General features: G+C 43.0%; 1 protein-coding gene across 2 annotated transcripts in view; it reads right to left on the bottom strand.

Annotated features, from left to right (window-relative positions):
- LOC125455226 (aftiphilin-like) overlaps positions 1-24773 on the bottom strand; it is a 79587-nt gene that overhangs the window by 33053 nt on the left and 21761 nt on the right. For both annotated transcript variants that reach the window (XM_059648306.1, XM_059648305.1), the window contains exon 2: positions 22395-24336. In XM_059648306.1, the coding sequence (XP_059504289.1) occupies positions 22395-24311 (1917 nt within the window). In that variant the 5' untranslated portion in view covers positions 24312-24336. The remainder of the gene's footprint in view (positions 1-22394; positions 24337-24773) is intronic.

Genomic DNA, 24773 nt, shown 5'->3' with positions numbered 1-24773 from the left:
AGATGGAGACAGAGAGGTCCAGGAAGAGAGAGGTATCAGAGATGGTCCAGGTAAACTTAAGGTTGGGGTGGAAGGTATTAGTGAAGTGGATGAAATGTTCGAACTCCACGTGGGAGCACGAGGTGACACCGATACAATCATCGATGTAATGGAGGAAGAGGTGGGGGATAGGGCCAGTGTAGCTTTGGAAGAGGGACTGTTCCACATAACCTACAAAGAAGCAGGCATAGCTTGGGCCCATGCGGGTACCCACGGTCATCCGCTTTGTCTGTGGGAAGTGAGAAGAATTGAAGGAGAAGTTGTTAAGGGCGAGGACAAGTTCAGCTAAGCGGATGAGGGGGTCAGTGCAGGGGCACTGTTCAGGCCTGTAGGACATGAAGAAGCGGAGGGCCTTTAGGCCATCTGCATGGGGAATGCAAGCATACGGGGACTGGATGTCCATGGTAAAGATGAGATGTTGGAGACCAGGGAATACAAACAACTACACAACCCAGTCACGAACCATTTCAACTCCCCCTCCCACTCCTTGGACGACAGGTCCATCCTGGGCCTCCTGCACTGCCACAATGATGCCAACCAAAAGCTGCAGGAACAGCATCTCATACTTCGCTTGGGAACCCTGCAGCCCAAGGGTATCAATGTGGACTTCACAAGCTTCAAAATGTTCCCTCCCCTGACCGCATCCCAAAACCAGCCCAGCTCATCGCCGCCTCCCTAACCATTCCTCCCACCTCAAACCCCACCCCCATTTCCTACCCATTAACCTCATCCCTCCTTGACCTGTCTTTCCTCCCTGAATCGACCTAGCCCCTCCCTAACTCCCCACTTACGTTCATCTTCACTAGCTCCAACCCCGTCTTTTTGACTCGTCTCCTCTCCACTTATCTTCTCCCTTATCCATCTTCTATCTGCCTCCCTGCCCTCCCTACTTATTTCAGAATCCCCTTCCCCTCTCCCATTTCTGAAGAAGGGTCTTGAACCGAAACATCAACTTTCCTGCTCGGCCTGCTGTGTTCATCCAGCTCTACACCTTATTATGACACAAGATTGCAGAATTGGTTTTAATAATAATACGGAAGTTCACTATACACAAGTAAAAATGAAATTAGACAATTCAACCTACGTATGAAAGATTTCAAAATACATGGTGAAAGAAAATCCCATCTGCTCCCCAACACCAGCAGTTTACAGTTAACTAAAATGGAGGGAAATGCTCCTTCCTTGTCTGACCTGGAACTGTGACTTAACTGCCTCTTCTTAATTCTGGTCCTCGGAGCTGTGAAAGCGGATTTGAAACCTCCTAAATGAGGACTTAGATGTTTCAGTCTTTTAATAATCGGCAAAGTGCAAACAAACACTCTTGGTCTGGCAGTTTCACAAATTAAGCAATTCCGCTAACTTTTTCCTTTGACTATTCTAAACAGCTTCTCTTTCTAGGAGAGAGTATATTTGCTTCAGATTCCAGTCAGTTCTCCTTCACAATGAAGCACAATGGATGCCTTTTCCCTAGCCCTACATTCAGCCCTGGAACATCTGGATAATAAGGATACCTACATCAAGCTCTCACAGCTCTACCTTCAGCACTATGATCCAAACCAAACTAATCTCCAAACCCCAAGACTAGGTCTCAGCTTCGTCCTCTGCAACTGGATCAATAATCTGTCCTGGACTTCCCCAGTAAATGCAACAGTGAAGGTGGCACAACAAGGTCTCTTCTTCCTCAGGCAGCTTAGGAAATTTGGCATGCCTGTAAGGACCTCCACCAACTTTTACAGATGCACCACTGACAGCATACTATCAGAGTGCATGATGGCTTGGTACAGCAACTGCTCTGCCCAGAACCGAAAGAAATTACAGAAAGTTGTGTACACAACCCAGACTAATCTCCCATCCACGGACTTCATCTATACTTTTTGTTGCCACGGAAAGGCTGCCAACATCAAAGACCTCTCCTAACCCAGTAAAAAACTCTCTTCCAACCTCTTCCGTCAGGCAGAAGATACAGAAGCTTAAACACACATAAAAACAGGTTCAAGAACAGCTCCTTCCCTGCTGTTATTAATTGCCAAACGGGTCTCTTTTAACCTAATGTTGATCTTGTTTTTGTGCACCACCCGTGCAGCCATAACCTTGTATGTCTTGTTTTGGCTAAACACCCTATGATTCATATATCCTTGCGTTATGTACTGCATGCAAAACAAAGCTTTTCACTGTGATAATGGGAACTACAGATGCTGGAGAATCCAAGATAACAAAGTGTGAAGCTGGATGAACACAGCAGGCCAAGCTCCTGAGATGCTGCTTGGCCTGCTGTGTTCATCCAGCTTCACACTTTGTTATCTAAAACTTTTCACTGTAATTAGATGCATGTAACAACAATAAATCAAATCATAATTTTAATTAAGTGATGTTGTTCATCCTCAACTCTGCTACCGCTAATGACTTAAATTTTAAATGTTTTCTCTCACCTACTACAAACCCCCTTAATAAATAGACAACCATTAATATTCTAGGGATCCTTGCAGTCACTGATTCACTAACACATGTTGGTTTTAAAATCATGGTTCCAGAAGGATTGATCTAATTAATTTTTAAACTCCTTCACAAAAATGACCAATATCCAAGGTTTTGGAGTAGATTTGTGGCTCAGGTTGTGGGTGTTGAGTTTGGTTGTGAGCCAACCAACCTCAACAATGACCAATATTGTAAGATTGAAATATAAACTGTAAAAATATTTATCTGTTTCTATTATCACAGGCTTGTCCTCACAATGCTTGAACTGAAAGTGGGCGCAGAGAAGGTTCATTAGCTTAGTACCTGAGAGCTCAACTAAAGAACAAAATTGCACGAAATGTGTTATCAAGAACCCAGAAGTCCTCTCATCTTCAATTCCAGATGTACAAAGAGACTTCATTGCCATTCACAGCTTCAACAAATAACACAAACACATTAAATCTACTACTCTTTACATGTAGTTGTATAGTTTAAACTGTACAGACAAGAAATCCTGGGATTAGCACCACGCAGGAACAAGCATGAATCTACTAAGCTTCTCTATTGTTGACATTATTTGAACATCAGCCCAGTTGTTGGATTGCACTACATTGGCATCTGACAAATCTCATTATATTTGTGAAACAGCCTTGGCAATTCGCCCAATTCATTAGTTACATTTTCAAGGGGGTGCTGCTGAATTATTAAAAAAAAAATCACTTCCAAATTCCTGCTCTGGAACTTAAGCACACATCCAGGAGACATTATCTTATTGTAAAACTAATATCTTGGGTCACACTTGGATAAAGTTTTAAAAATAGAAATAACAATAAATATTCATTGTAGTAACCACATTGTCTGTAAAGTGCTCTAGCATGTCCTTGCATCGCGAGAAATGCAATTTGTAAAATGCAAGTTCTATCTACTACTGCCTGAACTCTGAAAGGTGAATGAGTGGCTACAGACATTATCAAGCAACCAGTAACAGCTTCCAGTGGCTAAGCCAACGTTGTACACAGAATTGGAGATGGGAAAATTTTGAAGCAATAGTAAAACATGCTTTTTTCCCCCCTACAATGTAGTTGAATCTCTGGCAGCATATCAATGTAAATAATCAGTTTCTTTTCACAAACTGAATTCGACGACACAGGCAAATAGGATTCGACTGTAAAAGTGGGAAACTGGGTGGCATGAACAAGTTGGGCTGAAGGGCCTGTTTCCATGTTGTAAACCTCTATGACCACTTCTCATTCGCAGACAGCACACTGTTAAAAGGGTGTGGTAAAACAAGGGGAAAATCAAAGTCGGATACCTCCATACATCACGCCACAGCACTGGTTCCTACAGAAGTCACTGCACAGAACAGTCTATCTGTCCTATTAAATTATGAGTCACTGAAAGAAAGTGCTTCACAAAAAATGATACTGATGAAAAACAGCTTATAACACTTTAATGAAATGGCATCTTTATTTACACGTGCAGCTATATAGTCTACATTCCAAAACTTTAAAGATCGTTCCAAGGGCACGTTCATCTAGCCCACAATCAGCTTAAGCAACACTGGAAAACTTGACAAAAATGTCATCATGTTTTTTCAATGAATGAGAAATAATCATTCAAATGACTAATTTTCCAATGACAGTATGATACAAATAAGTCAAACAACATTTCACACCCAAGTTCCACCAAGGAAGCTCAGTTAGATGGTTCAAAGTCTACAGAGGCTGCTTCAAAAAGAGCTTATATGGTAATGTCCCTTGCCTTGGTTAATATAGTCAGAAGTGTCAACTTTTAGATGACGATTAAGTCAAGGCCCGAACCTTGATCATTTAGATGTAACAGACTTAACAAGCATTTTGAAAGCTCAACTCAGTAGTTCTACTAATGCCCTGACAACAATTATTTCTCCACCGAAGTAGGAACTAATCATTCGTTACATTGCTCTTGTAAGGCCTGTGAGCAGTCTGATTGCAGTGCTTCCATATAAAGCAGTGACTATCCTGCCAAGAGATAATGGGAACTGCAGATGCTGGAGAATCCAAGATAATAAAGTGTGAAGCTGGATGAACACAGCAGGCCAAGCAGCATCTCAGTGGCACAAAAGCTGACATTTCAGGCCTAGACCCTTCCCGAAACGTCAGCTTTTGTGCCCGAGATGCTGCTTGGCCTGCCGTGTTCATCCAGCTTCACACTTTATTATCTACTATCCTGCCAAGTTACTTCATTGACTGGGCACCTTGACCATGTAAAATACTAAGTTTTTTTCATTCTTGGGGGATAAAAAAATGCTAATTCAAGACAAGAGGAATATCCATTTCAAGCCCACTGACTCCCACAGCTACCTAGAATACACCTCCTCCCACCCACCTTCCTGCAAAAATTCCATCCCCTATTCCCAATTCCTTCACCTCCGCTGCATCTGCTTCCAGGATAAGGCATTCCGCTCCCGTATATCTCAGACGTCCTCGTTTCTCAAGGACCACAACTTCCCCTCCACAGTGGTCGAGAACGCCCTCGACCGTGTCCCCCGCATTTCCCGCAACTTCATCCCTCACACCCCATCCCCGCAATAACTGCCAAAAGAGAATCCTCCTCGTCCTCACATACCACCCCACCAACCACCGGATACAACGCATCATCCTTTGACACTTCCGCCATCTACAATCCGATCCCACCAAAGACATTTTTTCCATCCCCACCCTTGTCTGCTTTCTGGAGGGACCACTCTCTCCGTGACTGCCTTGTACACTCCACACTCCCCTCCAACACCACCACACTCGGCACTTTCCCCTGCAACTGTAGGAAGTGCTAGACCTGCCCCATACCACCTCCCTCACCCCCATCCCAGGCCCCAAGAAGACCTTCCACATCAAGCAGATATTCACCTGCACATCTGCCAATGTGGTATACTGCATCCGCTGTACCCATTGTGGCCTCCTCTACATTGGAGAAACCAAGCGGAGGCTTGGACGCCGCTTTGCAGAACACCTATGCTTGGTTCACAATAAACAACTACACATCCCAGTCGCAAACCATTTCAACACCCCCTTCCATTCCTCAGATGACATGTCCCTCCTGGGCCTCCTGTAGTGCCACAAGTATGCCACCTGAAGGTTGCAGGAACAGCAACTCAAATTCCGCTTGGGAACCCTGCAGCCCAATGGTATTAATGTGGATTTCACAAGCTTCAAAATCTCCCCTCCCCCTACTGCATCCCAAAAATAGCCCAGCTCTTCCCCACCTCCTTAATCTGTTAGTCTTCTCACCTATTGCCTCCCCCAACCTCAGGCCACCTACTAACCTCATCCCGCCCCCTTGGCCTGTCGGTCCTCCCTGGACTGACCTATCCCCTCCCTACCTCTCCACCTGCACTCACCTCTACTGGCTCCACCTCCGCCTCTTTGACTTGTCTGTCTCCTCTTGATCCATCTCCGCCTCTCTCCCTATTTATTTCAGAAGGCTGTCCCCTCCCCCTTTTCTGATGAAGGGTCTAGACCTGAAACATCAGCTTTTGTACTCCTAAGATGCTGCTTGGCCTGCTGTGTTTCATCCAGCTCCACACTTTGTTATCTCAAATCATTTGGAACTGGTTCAAATCTTGTGGTTTTGTTCGCATCTAGAGAATACTATGTCTAAGACACAGAAGGGGAATGCATACATTCATAATTCTTTCAGATGAAGGCAAGGCCTCACATGCGACCACAGAAATAATTCTGATGAGTAAGTACTTTATCTGAAACCGTCTAACTAGTAATTCTATTCTCCCAAGGTGAACCTGGGAATCTTTAAACATGAGGCTAGTGTTTAAAGACCAGGGTGCATCATGTAGCTACCGCTGATGGAATGAAGAACCGCTATGAACTCAACACTGGGACTGCTAAATGTTCGAAAACTCTTTTGCAGCAAGGAATATTCACCTCAGAGGAGAAACTATAATAGGAAGCAGAAGGATTTTCAAAAATTATGGTAGTTTACCTCAATTTTCCTTTCTACTAATTATAGATATGAAAACTGTTCATTTTTCTAAATAACATTTTCTTAGATTATAGCTTTTGTGTCTGATTAGTACATTTTCTACTTCTTCCTATAACAGACGTGCACATATACAGATCCCAAAATGTGACATGACTGAGATGGATGTCTCATAACATTTGTACATTTCAGCAGAGCTCTTGGGCGTTACAATGAGCCATAGGATATGTTCACAGAGTCACAACAGTTAGATGGCATAGAAGGAGACATCTTACCATCTGTCGTCTTTTGTTTTGCTTTTTTTAAACTGGGAGCTGATGGGTGTTTGGGGAAGGGTGCTGTTGAGAAAAGCAGGCCACATTGCCTAATGGAATCACCTTCCTGGACCTCTCAGTCTCTATCTCAGGCAACCAGCTTGTAACTGATGTCCATTTCAAGCCCACCGACTCCCACAGCTACCTAGAATACACCTCATCCCACCCACCCTCCTGCAAAAATTCCATCCCCTATTCCCAATTCCTCCGCCTCCGCCGCATCTGCTCCCACGATAAGACATTCCACTCCCGCACATCCCAGATGTCCAAGTTCTTTAAGGACCGCAACTTTCCCCCCACAGTGATCGAGAACGCCCTTGACCGCGTCTCCCGTATTTCCCGCAACACATCCCTCACACCCCGCCCCCGCCACAACCGCCCTAAGAGGATCCCCCTCATTCTCACACACCACCCTACCAACCTCCGGATACAACGCATCATCCTCCGACACTTCCGCCATCTACAATCCGACCCCACCACCCAAGACATTTTTCCATCCCAACCCCTGTCTGCTTTCCGGAGAGACCACTCTCTCCGTGACTCCCTTGTTCGCTCCACACTGCCCTCCAACCCCACCACACCCGGCACCTTCCCCTGCAACCGCAGGAAATGCTACACTTGCCCCCACACCTCCTCCCTCACCCCTATCCCAGGCCCCAAGATGACATTCCACATTAAGCAGAGGTTCACCTGCACATCTGCCAATGTGGTATACTGCATCCACTGTACCCGGTGCGGCTTCCTCTACATTGGGGAAACCAAGCGGAGGCTTGGAGACCGCTTTGCAGAACACCTCCGCTCAGTTCGCAACAAACAACTGCACCTCCCAGTCGCAAACCATTTCCACTCACCCTCCCATTCTCTAGATGACATGTCCATCATGGGCCTTCTGCACTGCCACGATGATGCCACCCGAAGGTTGCAGGAACAGCAACTCATATTCCGCCTGGGAACCCTGCAGCCTAATGGTATCAATGTGGACTTCACCAGTTTCAAAATCTCCCCTTCCCCAACTGCATCCCTAAACCAGCCCAGTTCGTCCCCTCCCCCCACTGCACCACACAACCAGCCCAGCTCTTCTCCCCCACTCACTGCATCCCAAAACCAGTCCAACCTGTCTCTGCCTCTCTAACCGGTTCTTCCTCTCACCCATCCCTTCCTCCCACCCCAAGCCACACCCCCATCTACCTACTAACCTCATCCCACCTCCTTGACCTGTCCGTCTTCCCTGGACTGACCTATCCCCTCCCTACCTCCCCACCTATACTCTCTCCACCTATCTTCTTTTCTCTCCATCTTCGGTCCGCCTCCCCCTCTCTCCCTATTTATTCCAGAACCCTCACCCCATCCCCCTCTCTGATGAAGGGTCTAGACCCGAAACATCAGCTTTTGTGCTCCTGAGATGCTGCTTGGCCTGCTGTGTTCATCCAGCCTCAAAACACTCAGCCGATTATTCATGAGGCATTTTGTTGGAATTGAAGCCCAATAAACTGGTCTATTGCTTCATATTATTATTCATGGGGGTCAATTAGCTCAGTTGGCTGGACAATTAGATTGTGATCCAGAGTGACATCAACAGCATGGGTTCAATTCCTGCACAGGCTGTGGTTACCATGGAAGACTCTCCTTCTCAGCTCTCCCCTTGCCTGAGGCGTGGTGACCTTCAGGTTAAACCAACACCAGTCACCACCAGAGGCCTATAGTCTGGTAGGACAATGGTGACAATACTTTTTAAAAAGTGCACATGTATAATAATCACACACAGTCACACAGAGGAAATCTTACATATTGAGCAGGAATTCTCTCCAATTTTTACGCCCAAAATGACAGTTAAACATTTATGGATCAGTATGGAGTCAGGTTTTTTTTACTGGTGTCACATAGGGATTGTTTTATCACTATTTTTCACTGCTTTTGTTGATGATCTAGCCAGTAAATTAACAAGGTAATTTATAAAAAGATGAAAATTGTAGAAAGCTTTAGGTGCACGACAGGAATTTGCCGCACAAGGGAAAATGGCTTTTACCCTGTAAAATGCAAGATCAGCCATGAAAGGCATAACAAAACTTGCTTCACTCAGCATCAACAGGGAATGATACTTCAAGTTCACAAGATCATAAGAAATGGGAGGCTGCTATTCAGCTCAGCAAGCCTATTCCACCATTCAATAAGGCCAGAATACACATGACACCAGGTTATAGTCCAACAGGTTTACTTGAAAACACAGGCTTTCAGTGTCAGTCCTTCCTCAGGTGTTAATGAGAGAGGCAGTATCAGACACAGAATTTATAAATAAAAGATCAAAGATTCCCACCATTGATGAGGATGTGCTAAATAAACCTAAGATGCTGTTAAATCTTTAATCAGTTAGAAAGTTTTAATTGCTTAGTATGTACATTTAAATCTCCAAATTGCTTTCAAGTCACAGTCCTAAGTGAACTAAAGGTTTTGAGTGTACAGAAGACCTGACATTTTAGGTCAGATAATGTATGTTAGATGTGAGACCTTGTTTAGGAATTGGTTTCGTGTTTTAGTTTGGAGTTAGGCTGGTTTTATTTCCAAAGAAGGAATTTATAAAATTCCATATTGACTGGCTGTCTATAAATTGTGTGCTTTTGGAACAAAATAAAATGCATCTGCAGATGCAAATTCACCCCATAGATTTGTGCACGCTTGGGCAGGAAGGGGTTCGTGTGTGAGGGCGTTTAGTGTGGTGGGGTCACCTGTACTACTAAAGAACCCCAAGGTCCCGGTTGAAGCCACCCTCACGGGGACCGAACTTGGCCATCAGCCTCTGCTCAGCAACTCTGCATTGTTGTGCATCCCGAAGTCCACCTTGGAGGACATTTACCCAAAGATCTGAGGTCGAATATCCTTGACTGCTGAAATATTCCCCATTGGGAGGGAACATTCCTGTCTAGCAAATTGCTGTACAGTGACCATTCATCCATTGTTGGAGTGTCTGCATGGTTTCACAAAAATGCCTTGCCCCAGGGCATCCTTGCCTGCAATGTATGAAATAGACTGTGCTAGCCGAGTCACGAATATCTGCCATGCTCATGGTAAGAGGTGTTCCCACAAGTGACGGTACTGTCCATGTCTTACAGAGGTTGCCATAACACAGAGTTGTATACGGTTGTGGTCAATGTTGCCCTGAAGCCTGGGTAGTTTGGCAGTTGTCTGAAGGCGAGAAGTGGAGGCATGGGGAAGATCTTGGTGAGGTGCTCATCATCATTGATAAGGTGTTGAAGGCTGCAAAGAACATGGCATTATTTCTCCACTACCAGGAACTACTGGACGACAAAGGGCATCCTATCAGACATATCCCCTACCTGTCTGAGGTCATTACAGCTGTGGCACGTTGGAACTGGCGATCGATGAGTTGAGTAACATATCCTATTCCTATGAGGGCACCTTTCAACACCTTCAGGTGTCAGTCTCGTTCCTCCGCATCTGAATAGATCCTGTGCATGCATAGGGCTTGTCCATAGGGAATGGCTGTTTTAATATTTTTCAGGTGGAAGTTAGAGAAGTGCAGCATTGAAAGATTATCCGTAGGCTTACGGTAGAGTGATGTACTGAGGTGTCTGTCCTTCATGGAGATGTATGTCCAAGAATGAGATTAATTCTAAAGAATCGTCGTCCATGGTAAGTCTGATGGTGGGATGAAACTTGTTGATATTGCTGTGTGGTTATTTCAGTGATTCCTCACCATGAGTCCAAAGGAAGAAAATGTCAATATAGCCGGTGCATAGCGTTGGTCAGAGTTCAGTGCAAAGATGTCTTCTTTGAACCTGTGCATGAAAATGTTGGCATGTTGGGGAGCAAAACTTGGCTGTTCCACGTGTCTGGATGAAAAACTGATTGTCAAAGGTTGTTGCGGTCGAGGATGAAGCAGATAGATTGTAGGATGGCGTCTTGAAATTGGCACTTGATGATACCGAGTACTGACACCGTGCAACAATCACCAGACAGGAATGTTCCCTTCCAGTGGGGGAGCACTTCAGTGGTCAAGGATATTTATCCTCGGATCTTCCAGAAAACCTCTTCCCCGGCAGACTTCCAGGATGAACAACTACACAGTGTGGCCGAGCAGAGGCTGACAGCCAAGTTAGGTACCCATGAGGACAAGGTCAACCGGGATTTTGGGTTCATACTGCACTACAAGAGACCTCCCCACACTAACACTGTCTCTCACCTATACACGCACTCCTGGCACACCCACCATCCCCCACAAAAACACATACACCCTCCCCCCACCACCCCCATAACGCAGTGAATCTATGGGGTGAATTTGTATTTGCAGATGCATTTTATTTTGTTCAAAAAGCATAATTTATTGATAGTCAATAGGCATTTTGATGAAGGGTCTAGGCCCGAAACATCAGCTTTTATGCTCCTAAGATGCTGCTTGCCCTGTGTTCATCCAGCTCCACACTTTGTTATCTGGCATTTTATAAATTCCTGCTTTAGAAATAAAACCAGTCTGACTCCAAACTAAAACACAAACCAATTCTAAACAAGGTCTCACACCTAACATGCATTGTCCGACTAAAACGTCACCTCTTCTTTACACTGATAAAACCTTCAGTTCTCTCAGTGCAGTGACTTGAAAGGAATTGGGGATATTATATAGACATATTAAATCAGTTAAAACCTTCTAACCAACTAACAGCATCTTAGGTTTGTTTAATACATCTTCAATCGATGGTGTAAACCTTTGACCTTTTACTTACAAATTCTGTATCAGAAACTCTCTCACTAACTCCTGAAGTAGGACTGATGCTCCAAAAGCTTGTATTTTCAAATAAACCGATTGGACTATAACCTAGTGTCATGTGATTGCTGACCTTGTCCACCCCAGTCCGACACAGACACCTCCACATCATGGCCATTCAGTAAGACCATGGCTGATCTGATTCTGGCCTTAACTACATATTCTGAGCTACCCTGATAGAATCCTTTGTTAGTGAAGGATGTAAATATATCTGCCATTGAAAGTATTCAAGGTCTCTCCTTCTGCCACTGTCTGGGGAGAAAAGTTCCAAAGGCTCACCAACCTCCCAGATTTTAAAAAAATTGTTATCACCATCTTAAATGGGAGAGGTTTAATTGTTAAACTGTGTCTTGTCCTAGCTTCCCAGCAGGGGAAACATCCTTTAAGTATCCCTCCTATCCAGCCCCCTTATGTACTTATTGTTTCAATAGGTGTCATTTCACCTGATGAAGGAGCAACATTCCAAAAGCTTGCGATTTCAAATAAACCTGTTGGATTATAACCTGGTGTCGTGTAACTTCTTACTTTGTCCATCCCAGTCCAACACCTCAGCATCACATTATTCCAGATATTGTTGCACAAAGCCCCATACAATCACAACAAAACTGATGCTGCCTGGCCTGCTGTGTTCATCCAGCTCTACACCTTGTTATCTCGGATTCTCCAGCATCTGCAGTTCCCATTATCTCTCAAAATAGGACATGACTATTTTCCTGTTCCACTTCCTTGCAATAAATGGCATTTCATTTGCTTTCTTGATTACTTGTTGTACCTGCATAAGAGTTACAAAGGAATTTGGATGTCCTCACATAAATCACAAAGTTCCACCATTTCTCCATTTAAATAAGATGCTGCTTTTCTACTCTTCCTGTTGAAGTTCACATTTTCTTATATTTTACTCAATCTGCCAATATTTTGTTCACTCACTTATCAGATATGCAAAGAGATATAGATAGGTGTCCTCTCTTCTTCTAGGTCACTGTAAATAAATGAAGCACCAGCACTGATCCTTGTGGCACTCCATCTGTTACACTTTGTCAACTCAAAAGCGACTCATTTACGCCTATTCTTTAATCCTTCAGGCTAACCGATCCTTTATATTCATCCAAGCGCATGGCCACCTGCACCGCGAGCTGTTATTCATGTTGTAAACTTTACCATGGTACTTCATCAAATATCTTCTGGAAATCTCAGTACTGCCCATACACAGGTTCTCCGCTATTCAAATTGTTTGTTACTTCCTCAGAATCCCATAAATTAGTTAAGTATTACTTCTCTTTCAGAGAACCATGCTGACTCTGGTAAGATAACAAAGTGTGGGGCTGGATGAACACAGCAGGCCAAGCAGCATCTTTGTTATCTTGGATTCTCCAGCATCTGCAGTTCCCACCATCTCTGACTCTGGTAAGAGCCTGGTGATTTTTTTTTAAATAGTAGATTCCAGGATTTCCACTAATGATAGAAGTTGACTTAACTGGTCTATAGTTTCTTCCTTTCTGACTCCCTCCATTTGAATTAGATAATTTGAGGCTATTCAATCAATTGGGACGTTTCCAGAATCTAGGGAATTTTGGAAGATTAAAACCAGTAAACTACTACATCTGCAGCCACTTCTTCCTTATGGTGCAGACCATTAGGTCTAGAGGACTTGTCAGTCTTCAGTTCAAAAATAGTTTTCCCAGTATTTTTGATATAGTGCTTACTGTTGCTCCAAGTCCCTCCCTGACTCTCTCCCCAACCCTGCTTTGCTATCGTTCTTAGCATACATTGTATATGTACTTCATAGAATCCTTACAGTGTGGAAACAGGCCTTTTAGCCCAATAAATACACAACAAACCTTCAGTGCACCACCCCCCCCCGGACCCATCCCTCTATAACCCCCCCTAATCTACATATCCCTGAACACTATGGCCAATTTAGCAGCCAGTCCACCTAGCCTGCATGTCTTCAGACAGTGGGAGGAATCCGGAACACCTGGAGGGAACCCACAGACACAGGGAGAACGTGCAAACTCCACACAGTCACCCGAGTCCCCAGTGCTGTGAAGTAGCAGTGCTAACCACTGAGCCACCATGTACCCCAAAACCTACTGCACCTGGTATTTCCATCCAAGTACTGTACAGGCCTGAGTCTGCTTAGCTTCCAAGATCAGACAAGTTACACCATTTTTGGACAGACAGAAAATGCTTGTTTAAAGTTTGTCATTTCCTTATTCCTCAGTATTAATTCAACATTTTTATCCTTTAATGGTATCTACTCGTGTCCTTTTCATATTCCTGCATTTTCACAAATATCTGCCAATTCATTTCTAAATTTTTCGCAGAGCGTGTGTGAGGCTTGTGGAACTGCATTTACTGTCTATCCTTAAATGCCCCCTGAGAACAACAGAAGTGGACTTCTTCCTTGAACCACTACAGCCTTTGGCATGTGGGGACAACCAGAGAACTGGTAGGAAGGGACTGCCAAGTAAGCAAGTTAGCTAGAAACAGCAATATATTTCCACCTCAGAATGATGTATGTTTTAAAGAGGAACTTGCAGGTAGTGGTGTTGCTCTGTATCTGCTGCCCTGATCCTTCTAGGTGGTTGTGTGGGTGGGTGTGGGTGGGGAGGCACCAAAGGATCCATTTTAAAGTCCTATTTATTTCTCATTCCATTTTCATACATTCATAAACTTGAAGGTAGTTGCAAGGTTATGGCATGATCTTCCACCACAACCTAAACAGATTCTGTTGTACATTCAGACACGTTCTTATCACTCCTACCAAGAGGATCCTTCGCTTAGCTAGTTCGTTAAATTAACCCAGTTATCCACTATTAGGTGTCAAATGGCTTGTCTGAGTAGTTCCAGCATGCATTGTTCTAAGAAGCTGTCCCAAATACACTCTAGAAACTCATCCTTTAGCTGATTTGATTTGCCCAATCCGCATGAAGATTCAAATCTATAAACTCAGTATCTTTCTTATAAGCATTTATTGTGAGATTTATACTCTGTTCTACAATGTCATTACTCGAAGAACAGCATTCACTTAGGTAGACTAAAAGGGTTCCAACAACTTATCTGGAGGAGTCCAGCTCCAAACAACTCAAGCAGCTTGACATCATTCATGACAAAGCAGCCTATTTAATCAGCAACCCATTCACCCTACCCCACCAGCACACACTTGATAAGGCACCTCCAACAGCACCTTGCAATCTCTACAACCTGGAAGGTACCTTCAGACTACCCATAAGTTCCCCAAGTCGCTCACCATCCTGAATTGGAAATAAATCTTTTTTTTATATAACTGTTACTGAGTCAAACTCCCTTACAGGCCTCTGGACGTAAATGGACTTCAGCAGCTCAAGAAGGAGGCTCACCTTCATCTTCTCAAGGTCAAGGAGGAATAAGTAATGGATGTTGACCCAGCCAGCCACAGTCACAACCCATGAAAGGATTAAAAGAAACCTTGCCATATTTACTTCAAAACAGCACAGATTTAGAGACATTATTAGTTAGCTTAACCTGAAGACATAAGTGTAATATTACTTGAAGTAATTATCCAATAGATGGCTAATTATATAACTGCTTAGGTTTTCCATTTTCTGACAATGAGAACCTTATCAGGGGCAGCAGCAACAATAGGAACCTGAGATTACTGGAAATCCAGGCACAAAAGGCAGTGGTAATTTAGTTGGATCAGAAAACATTAAATCTTTAACTTTAAAACAAAAAATTTGGATAACTTTTTGACAGCGGCCTGCCCACAAATATCTAAAGTATTTGGTTCATCAGTATAATAAACTTGCAGTGAAGCTAAAGGAAGGCAGTTAATGGAAATATACAGAAGTCAAAATGCAGCACATTTCTAAAAAATACAAAGCTGAGCATTACAGAAAAACAGTACCAATAGAAAGTGTCAACTATCACAAGTGGTGCTATATTAATGCAAACAATAATAACTTGAGCAGCAGAGCATTTCTCAGTCAAGCACAAGTTTTACAGCCAGTCATCTGACAACTATTCATCTGTCATTCCAATATCATCCCTCAATTAGCTGCAAATAATCAAGCTTCCCCTTCAATCAACCCCTTCCCTTTGAGAAAGTACTGTCCGCCATTCCCTGTTGATGATGATTTAGGCCCTTTACTCCCAGCCCATTACAAGCAGAATCCCAGAACCTTCCCTTTTCTCCCATCACCTGAGCTGAAACATATCCAGGTACAGAAATGGAGCAAACAGTTGTCGACTTAAAATTAGAAAATAAAAAAATGCAAATATTAGAGAGAGTCCCAGCAGAAAAATGAATGCTCAGGAAAAATGACAGAATAAGCCAAAAGAATTTATTAGTCCAAATGAAAAGGAATCAGCATCACTCCCTCCTTCTCCTCTTTGCATAGTGTGGGGCTTAGCCTTTTAAGATGTTTTCTATATATTTTCTAATCAACCTGTTCAGAGGTGTTATTACAAAGCGCTGAAACAGACGGAACTTGAACCTGGGCCTTCTGATCCAGAGGCAAGGACAGTACTTCTGTACCACAAGAGCCCCCTGTCTCAGTGAGTATTGTGTTCATTGCTGCGCCAAAGACACATGGCTGATCAAGGGTGGAGCTACCACTGGATTGCCTCTCCCCAGTGGCTGCATTTGCCATTCCAATGCCTCCAAAAAAATGATTAATCACTTCACTGCCAGGTAGACATCAGAACCCAATGAAAGAACCACCCCAAATTTTTGTGGAAATCAAGTTCCATCTTCACAATGACAACATCTGCCAACTTGTGATTTGGAACTCAAACCTGGGCAGCAATGAGGAGCTATGGGTAATCAGCACCATTATTAACAACCACAACTTACAACTATTCAATCCAATCTACTCAGTGGTTATCCTCTTTAGCCTCCTCCACAGCTCTCCGCAATTTCAGTCACCATCTTTAATGAATTTAATTCACTGTGTCAGTGTCATCAACACAAAAACTACAGGTCCCAATCACATCCTAGCTATGAAGCTGAAGACCTGTGCCCCAGAACTGATGATACCCCTAGCCAGGTTTTTGCAGTGCAATGACAACACTGGTTGTCACAGATTGAATGCAACCGCAATTTTGCACACTGTCTACAAAAAGCAGAACAAATCCAATCCAACCTACCACCTTATTCACAAAGTTTGACAATTGAATTTCAGAAACGAGGCAAGCATGACTGCCCTCAACATCAAGGCAATACTCAATGGAGCACAGCATCAAAGAGACAGAATAAACCTGATAACTGATTGAGAATGTTCACCTTTAGGAAGAGTCTCTTAAACCAATAATTTAGCCTCAGGATGTTCCTGCAGGTCAATTACAGGGTAGTTTCTCGTGTTCATTCAGGGATCTGAGCATCACTGGCTGAGGCAGCATTTACTAACCAGTCCTAATTGACCTGAAGGTGATGTTTCACTTTCTTAAACTGCTGCAATCTGTGGACTGTATGAATGCTGACATGTGTCATAGAGTAAGTTCCAGGATTTTGACCAGCAAGTGAAGCAATGATGATACAATTTCAGTCAGAATGGAAACTTGTAGGTGGTGATGTTTTCAGGTGATAATGTTTGGAAAGCGGGTCCCTTTATGTGTAAACTAGGACAGCTTCTGAGTTGATTTAGAGCAGGTAATGCTCATTGGTCGTTGTAATCTTGCAGGAGGGCTCTTGTGGTATAGTGTTGATCTACCTACTTAATAGCCAGGAGGCCTGAGTAAATGTTCTACTTGCTCCAGAGGTATGTAATAACATTTCTGAGTAGAGTGATTATTAAATATCTTGGAGGTTGGGTGGAGTGCATAGTGATAGCACAAGAACTCAAACATTTCAGACTGAAAGTTTCAGGAAGAGATTCACAAACCCAGAGCTCCCGACAGAGCCATACAAGTTTCAGTCATTGAGATCCTACAACAATTTCTCGTATGTTATAACAACTGGGGTGGAGGGGGAGGTTCTTGTGATACAGTGGTAATGACTCTACTTCTGAGCCAAAGGGACTTAATTCCAGTCCCACCTGCTCCAGAGGTGTGTAATAACATCTGATGAGGATGACCAGAAAATATCTGAGGGCTCCTGTGGCACAGTGGCAATGTCCCTACTGCTGAGCCAGGCCCTATTCCAGTTCTACCTGCTTCAGAGCTGAGTCTAGATTTAATTAAGCTATTCTAGTGTATATGTTTTTATTTCAAAGTTACTCCCCTGATGCCTTTAAGTATAGTATATCCTTCCTATAGTGTGGCAATCAGAACTGCACCGGAGGTGTTAAAACACACATTAACAAGTTGATTGAAATTAACTAGGTCAAGGGTCATGTAAATGTCATTGCCCTTCCATACTTTAAGTTAAGCCTAAATGACTGAAAGACAGATAGCTGAGTTTGGCCACAGTGAGGGGCATGCTTCTGGAGAGTTAAAAGGTCCAGAAGGGAAGGATCGAAACTGGTACATGTACTGAACAATGGTTTAACAATAAATCAGTTACAAGTATCTTACTGTCTGATTCAGCAAATGGCTATCTGCCTGTCAGGCAACATGTACCCAATACTTTTTTCCTTCAAGATGGTACAGATCATGGACTTGGAAGGTGCCATTTAAGGAATCCTGGTTAATTTCTGCAGTGCATTGCGTAGACGGTACATACTGTTGCTACAGCACAGTGGAGGAGGGAGTGAATGTTTGTGGATGTGGTGCGAATCAATCTGGCCACTTTGTCCTCTGAAGAATACTCTGGACTTGAAACGTAGCTTGGTCTCTCTCCATGGAAGCTGCTGACTGGCTATGATATCCAGCATTCTTTTTTGTTTTTGGTATAGATTTCAGCATCTGCAGTAACTTACTCCTGCTTTGTCCTGAATATCGTTTTGCAGCTGTACTCATTCAAGCAAGTAGACAGCGTTCAATCATATTCTTGCATAGTAAGTAGTGAACAAGCTTTGAAGAGTCAGGGGCAAGTTACTTTTTACAGGATTCCCAGCCTCCAACCTGTTAATAGACAATAGACAATAGGTGCAGGATTAGACCATTCGGCCCTTCGAGCCAGCACCACGATTCATTATGATCATGGCTGATCATCCACAATCAGTATCCTGTTCCTGCCTTATCCCCATAACCCTTGATTCCGCTATCTTTAAGAGCTCTATCCATCTCTTTCTTGAAAGTATCCAGAGAGTTGGCCTCCACTGCCTTCTGAGGCACAGCATTCCGTATATCCACCACTCTCTGGGTGAAGAAGTTTCTCCTCAACTCTGTTCTAAATGGCCTACTCCTTATTTTTAAACTGTGTCCTCTGGTTCTGGACTCACTCATCAGCAGAAACATGCTTCCTGCCTCCAGAGTGTCCAATCCCTTAATAATCTTATACGTCTCAAACAGATCCCCTCTCATCCTCCAAAGCTCAAGTGTATACAAGCCCAGTCGCTCCAATCTTCCAACAAATGATAGTCCTGCCATTCTGGGAATTGACCTCGTGAACCTACGCTGCACTCTCTCAATAGCAAGAATGTCCTTCCTCAAATTTGGAGACCAAAACTGCATACAATACCCCAGGTGCAGTCTCACCAGGGCGCTGTACAGCTGCAAAAGGACCTCTTTGCTCCTATACTCAATTCCTCTTGTTATGAAGGCCAGCATGCCATTAGCTTTCTTCACTGCCTGCTGTACCTGCATGCTTGCTTTCATTGACTGATGTACAAGAACACCTAGATCACGTTGTGCTTCCCCTTTACCTAACTTGATTCCATTTAGAAAGTTATCTGCCTTCCTGTTCTTGCCAAAGTGGATAACCACACATTTATCCACATTAAACTGCATCTGCCATGCATCTGTCCACTCACCTAACCTGTCCAAGTCACCCTGTATTCTCATAACATCCTCCTCACATTTCACACTGCCACCCAACTTTGTGTCATCAGCAAATTTGCTAATATTACTTTTAATGCCTTCATCTATATCATTAATGTATATTGTAAACAGCTGCGGTCCCAGCACCGACCCCCACTGGTCACCGCCTGCCATTCCGAAAGGGACCCGTTTATCACTACTCTTTGCTTCCTGTCAGCCAGCCAATTTTCAAACCAACTCAGTATTTTGCCCCCAATAGCAAGGGCCCTAATCTTGCTCACCAATCTCCTATGTGGGACTTTATCTAAGGCTTTCTGAAAGTCCAGGTGCACTACATCCACTGGTTCTCCATTGTCCATCTTCATAAATACATCCTTAAAAAATTCCAAAAGATTAGTCAAGCACGATTTCCCCTTTGTAAATCCATGCTGACTCCAGCCTATCCTGTTACTGCTATCCAAATGAGTCGTAATTTCATCTTTTATAATTGACTCCAGCATCTTTCCCACCACTGACGTCAGGCTAACTGGTCGATAATTCCCTGTTTGCCCTCTCCCTCCTTTCTTGAAAAGTGGGACAACATTAGCCATCCTCCAATCCGCAGGAACTGATCCTGAATCTATAGAATATTGGAAAATGATTACCAATGCGTCCACGGTTTCTAGAGTCACCTCCTTAAGTACCCTAGGATGCAGACCATCAGGTCCCAGGGACTTATCAGCCTTCAGACCTAACAGTCTATCCAACACCATTTCCTGTCTAATATAAATTCCCTTCAGTTCATCCATTACCCTAGGTCCTTCAGCCACTATTACATCTGGGAGATTGGATCTGTCTTCACTAGGGAAGACACAAACAAAGTATCTATTCAACTCTTCTGCCATTTCCTTGTTCCCCATAATAAATTCACTGTTTCTGACATCAAGGGCCCAATTTTAGTCTTAACCATTTTTTTTCTTTTCACATACCTAAAAAAGCTTTCACTATCGTCCTTTATATTTTTTGGCCAGTTTTCCTTCGTACCTCATTTTTTCCTCTGCGTATTTCCTTTTTAGTTATCCGCTGTTGCTCTTTAAAAGCTTCCCACTCATCTTTGCTATGTTATACTTCTCTTTTATCTTTATACACTCCTTAACTTCCCTCGTCAGCCACGGCCGCCCCTGCCTCCCCTCAGGACCTTTCTTCCTCTTTGGTATGAACTGATCCTGCACCTTCTGCATTATATCCAGAAATACCTGCCATTGTTGTTCCACTGCCATCCCTGCGAGGGTATTGAACCATTGAACTTTGGCCAGCTCCTCCCTCATAGCTCCATAGTTCCCTTTGTTCAAGTGCCATACTGACACTTCCGATTCTCCCTTCTCCCTCTCAAACTGCAGATTAAAAATCATCATATTATGGTCATACTGTTATTGTAGCCAATGTATATATGGCTATATAGGAGGAGTCAGTGGTTGAATGTCAAGGGGCAATGGTTGGAGTTTCTTCTGGAGATAGCTCCAGTGTCTATCTGCCCATTCCTTCAAATATTGCCTATTCCCTCTGAGTTTTCATTTTTTTCAAGGGATTAGAATAGTGAGTTGGTTGTTTTTGACTGGTACAGGCATATATGGGCCAAAGGGCCTTTGTGTGTGATCACTACAACTGACTCTAGGGTTAAACTTTAGTACCATTTGTGCTAAAGGAGTCTGTATCCTTCTCATTTGTTTCCAGCATGAATGCAAAATTTATGAGCCTGTTACCAGTTTGACAACTACTTGAAATAACCCTTCCATCTATATATACACATACACACACAACCCTTTGCACAATTTGAACTCAAGATCCAGTAAGCCTTTTCTACTCTACTAGAACCACAGCTCATTTCACCAACATGACATGGCCCCTTTGCAAATCTACAACTTATCCTTCATAAGAATGTGTCCAAAAATAATCCAGCTGCAGCTTAACCAATTAAGAGATTCACTGCAACATTCTTGACTTTCTATTCATTACCTCTGCAAATAAGCTGCAGAATCCTATTGCCATTTATATTTTTTATACTTCTGAACTCACTTCTTATAGTGCATTTACACTGCAAGTACAGGATGGATACAAAGTTATTGCTTCACATTATCTCAACAGTCAGCATTACTGTAAAAGAATCTAAACCTCAGGGTTTGTGGCTGTTCTGACACCTTAGCAAAGCCAGGTAACAGTCCCTGAAGCAAGCACTCTAACTCACTGTTGACTCAGTGAAGGCCTTGACTCCAAATTCACAAAACACAACCAGCAAAGTGCAAAGCAGAAATCATCAGCAGTGTTACAAATGGCTGTCTAAAATGAAACCTTACAGAGTTTTACATTCTTGCTAACCTCTGCGCAATGAGAATATAGAGATTCTCAACATGAGGCAGGTACATTTTGATACATTGACTTTACCACAGGCAGTTTTCTTCTAATTGACCTAAGTACCCATCTCATATTTCAGAAGATCTGACCCATGAAACATTACAAAAAAACCATGCAAGAAGTTCTCAAACACCTGGACACTTTTGCTGGCACAATTCTCAATTTCTATCACAATACTACAAATTACCATTCACAAAAAGTTTTCATTAACATATCTTCATTATGCATTTGGAGATACAACTTGTTAGAACAGCTATGTAGTGACCTACAATGGCAGGACGAACTCTACATCCACAACTCTCAGAAGTTGATTTCCCCATCACACCTGGCAAATAGAAGTCAAACACCTTCCCTCAGGAGGTAGTTAAAACTATTAGGTGAACCGCTCTTGACTATTATTGCATAGCCTCAGGTATTCAGATATAAAACTCTGCTTTGGGGCCTTGGGACAGGTTGCTCATCACCCTGCATTCAAAAGTAAAAGAAACTGATGCAAAAAAGTTTTAAAATGTTAACATTTCTATGTTTCAAAACTTTAAAACAAACAAAATCAACAGAGTTGACTAATTTACTGTTCAAGTGCCAACATAACAATCAACACCACTTACTTGTGACTGAGGTTCTTCTCCAATGTGCTGTGCAGGAGTAGAGTCTGCCCAGCCAGTCAACTGTTTGTCACTTGAAAGCGCAACTTCTGTCCTGCTGCACTGGCTAATTTCTTCTTTAACGGCACCACGAGACTCCTCTTCATCAAAGGTTGCCCACGATGTACTTTCAGCCACCGAATACCCAAAAGCATTCCACTCAGTGTCTTGTTCACCAGGTGTAAAGTCATCACTTTTGAACCCTGCAAACTCAGACTCAGTGTTGGCTTCCTGAATGGATCCAAATTCTCCAAAATCCTCATCATCTGACTTTGTAATTGTGGTGGTAGTTCCATGCTCACCAGACTCCAGGTCACCTTCATGATAAACAGTCAGTTCTGTTTGCACATTCTTCTCTGCTGGAGATTCAGAAAAATTAGCATACGTTTGTAAGGAATCAGTACCCATACTACCAAAGACACCAAATTCATCTTTGACATCAGTTTCCTGAAACGTGGCAAACTCTTCTGTTGCCAAGTTTGAGGATGTTTTGCTGTCAGAGTTTATACAACGCTCATTATCTGTTCCAACATCATCCACAGCAGCAGAATTCACCTCCAGGCTAAAAGAAGCAAAATCACCATCACGTAAGCTGTCACTTGAAATTCCACACTGATCTGACTCAATTCCCTCTGTCCTTTTCCTATCAGTCGCCACTGGCTCACCACTGACTGCATGGCCTTGCTCAATCGTACCAATTCTATGTGGAACATTGTCTGAAAAAACACCAATGCCTTCCTCATTCAGAGTACAGATTTCCAAATCTACTTCTGCTCCAGTTTGCTTTACACTACCCGATTGATCTGTACTTAATTGAATCTCTGAACTTTCTACATTAATGGTTTCTTTCAATGTTTCCAAAAATTCAGGAACAGGTTGTTGAGCATTTTGGTTCTGAGTTGCAATGTGCTCCATTGATTCTGATGTATTCCAGTCATGATTAGGAAAGCTTGTGTCAGCTGAAGTACTAGGTTCAGAGGACTGGCACTGGGTGTGCTCTAGGTCTGCATTTGTCCCATTCCTGTTTGAAGTAACTTCCAGGTTATCACCATCCACTGCAAAGTTTGGACTGACTTGAACATCTGGTAGTTCCCTTATAACTGAATGATTGCCAGTATTATGATCTCCTTTTAGTGGCATTTTGCTGATGAGAGAGAGAGTTGGGCTCGTTGTTTCTCCTGCTAACTCAACAGGTTCCTTAATGTTTGAAAATGCAGAGAACTCTGTAAAGTCTTCCATTTGTCCAGGCATGGACTCTGACCAGAGATTTGAAATGTGAGCATTTGTAGCTTTTTGTTCATTTTGACCACTTTTGTTGACTATATTTTCTATTCCCTGAGATTGTGTTATGTCCTTCGTTGAGTACCCATTTGTCAGAATTTCTGGGTTCGCCTTTTTACTATTGCAGTACTCTTCTGATTCGAAACCTATTGCATGAGCATCCTTGGCCAGGTTGCCAAATCTAGCAGTTACATCTGTCAGTTTTATGGATTCCATTCTTTGTTCTGTCACTGTACAACCAAAAACATTTACTGAAGATTTTGATCGAATTACATCCTTATCAGTGCTTATAGTCATGTCATTTAACATTTCTTCTGTGGGTCTGGAGAGGTCTGAAAGAAAGACTTTGCCGTCACTGGCACTCGCCGAATGAAAGTCAGCAAATCCATCTGCATGGCTGGAATATTCATGGCCAGGCACAAAGTGGTTCTGCGGCATAAAGTTCTCATGGTGATCTTCTAAGTCAAAGTCAGAATAACCAAGTGTTGAACTACCAACCCCTGAAAAACCACCAAATTCACCAAACTCATCATCAATTTCAGTTCCATCATCTAGTGGCGGTGGTGAAGAAGAATACATTCTAATCACATCTGGCTCCATGATGTTTCCCCTCAGTTTGTTATACCTAGACAGAATGAAAGAGGTAAGAACATTAGAAACCTAAAACTTCACATATGGGATAAACCTATTCCATACCATTGCCACACGTGATCGCAGCAGGTCAGGCAGCATCCATGGGGACAAAGATGGAGGTAATATTGAGTCTACACGATTCTTCCCTTGAGCTCTGCTAATCAGATCAATCTAAAATCTCACAGAAGCAGGCTAGAAGTTAACAGTACATAATATCGATATCCCAGAATACATTGCCATGGAAACAAGGAGCAAATATGAGAACTAAAATACTTACAGTTTTCCATTTATATAATCAAATGCCCAACTGTCTTTGAAAGAAATAAGTATGAATTCTACAGTGAAATCCCTACAGAAAAATATTGATCTTCTGCAGAATTACACAAAAATTAGGACTAGTACTCGTTATCAGGTGAAGTAGGTTCAGAG

This window comes from Stegostoma tigrinum, chromosome 9 (genome assembly GCF_030684315.1).
Source record: "Stegostoma tigrinum isolate sSteTig4 chromosome 9, sSteTig4.hap1, whole genome shotgun sequence".
Classification (NCBI taxonomy): domain Eukaryota; kingdom Metazoa; phylum Chordata; class Chondrichthyes; order Orectolobiformes; family Stegostomatidae; genus Stegostoma; species Stegostoma tigrinum.
The sequence above is the reverse complement of the archived record's forward strand: the minus strand, read 5'-3'. Positions and strand labels throughout refer to the sequence as shown.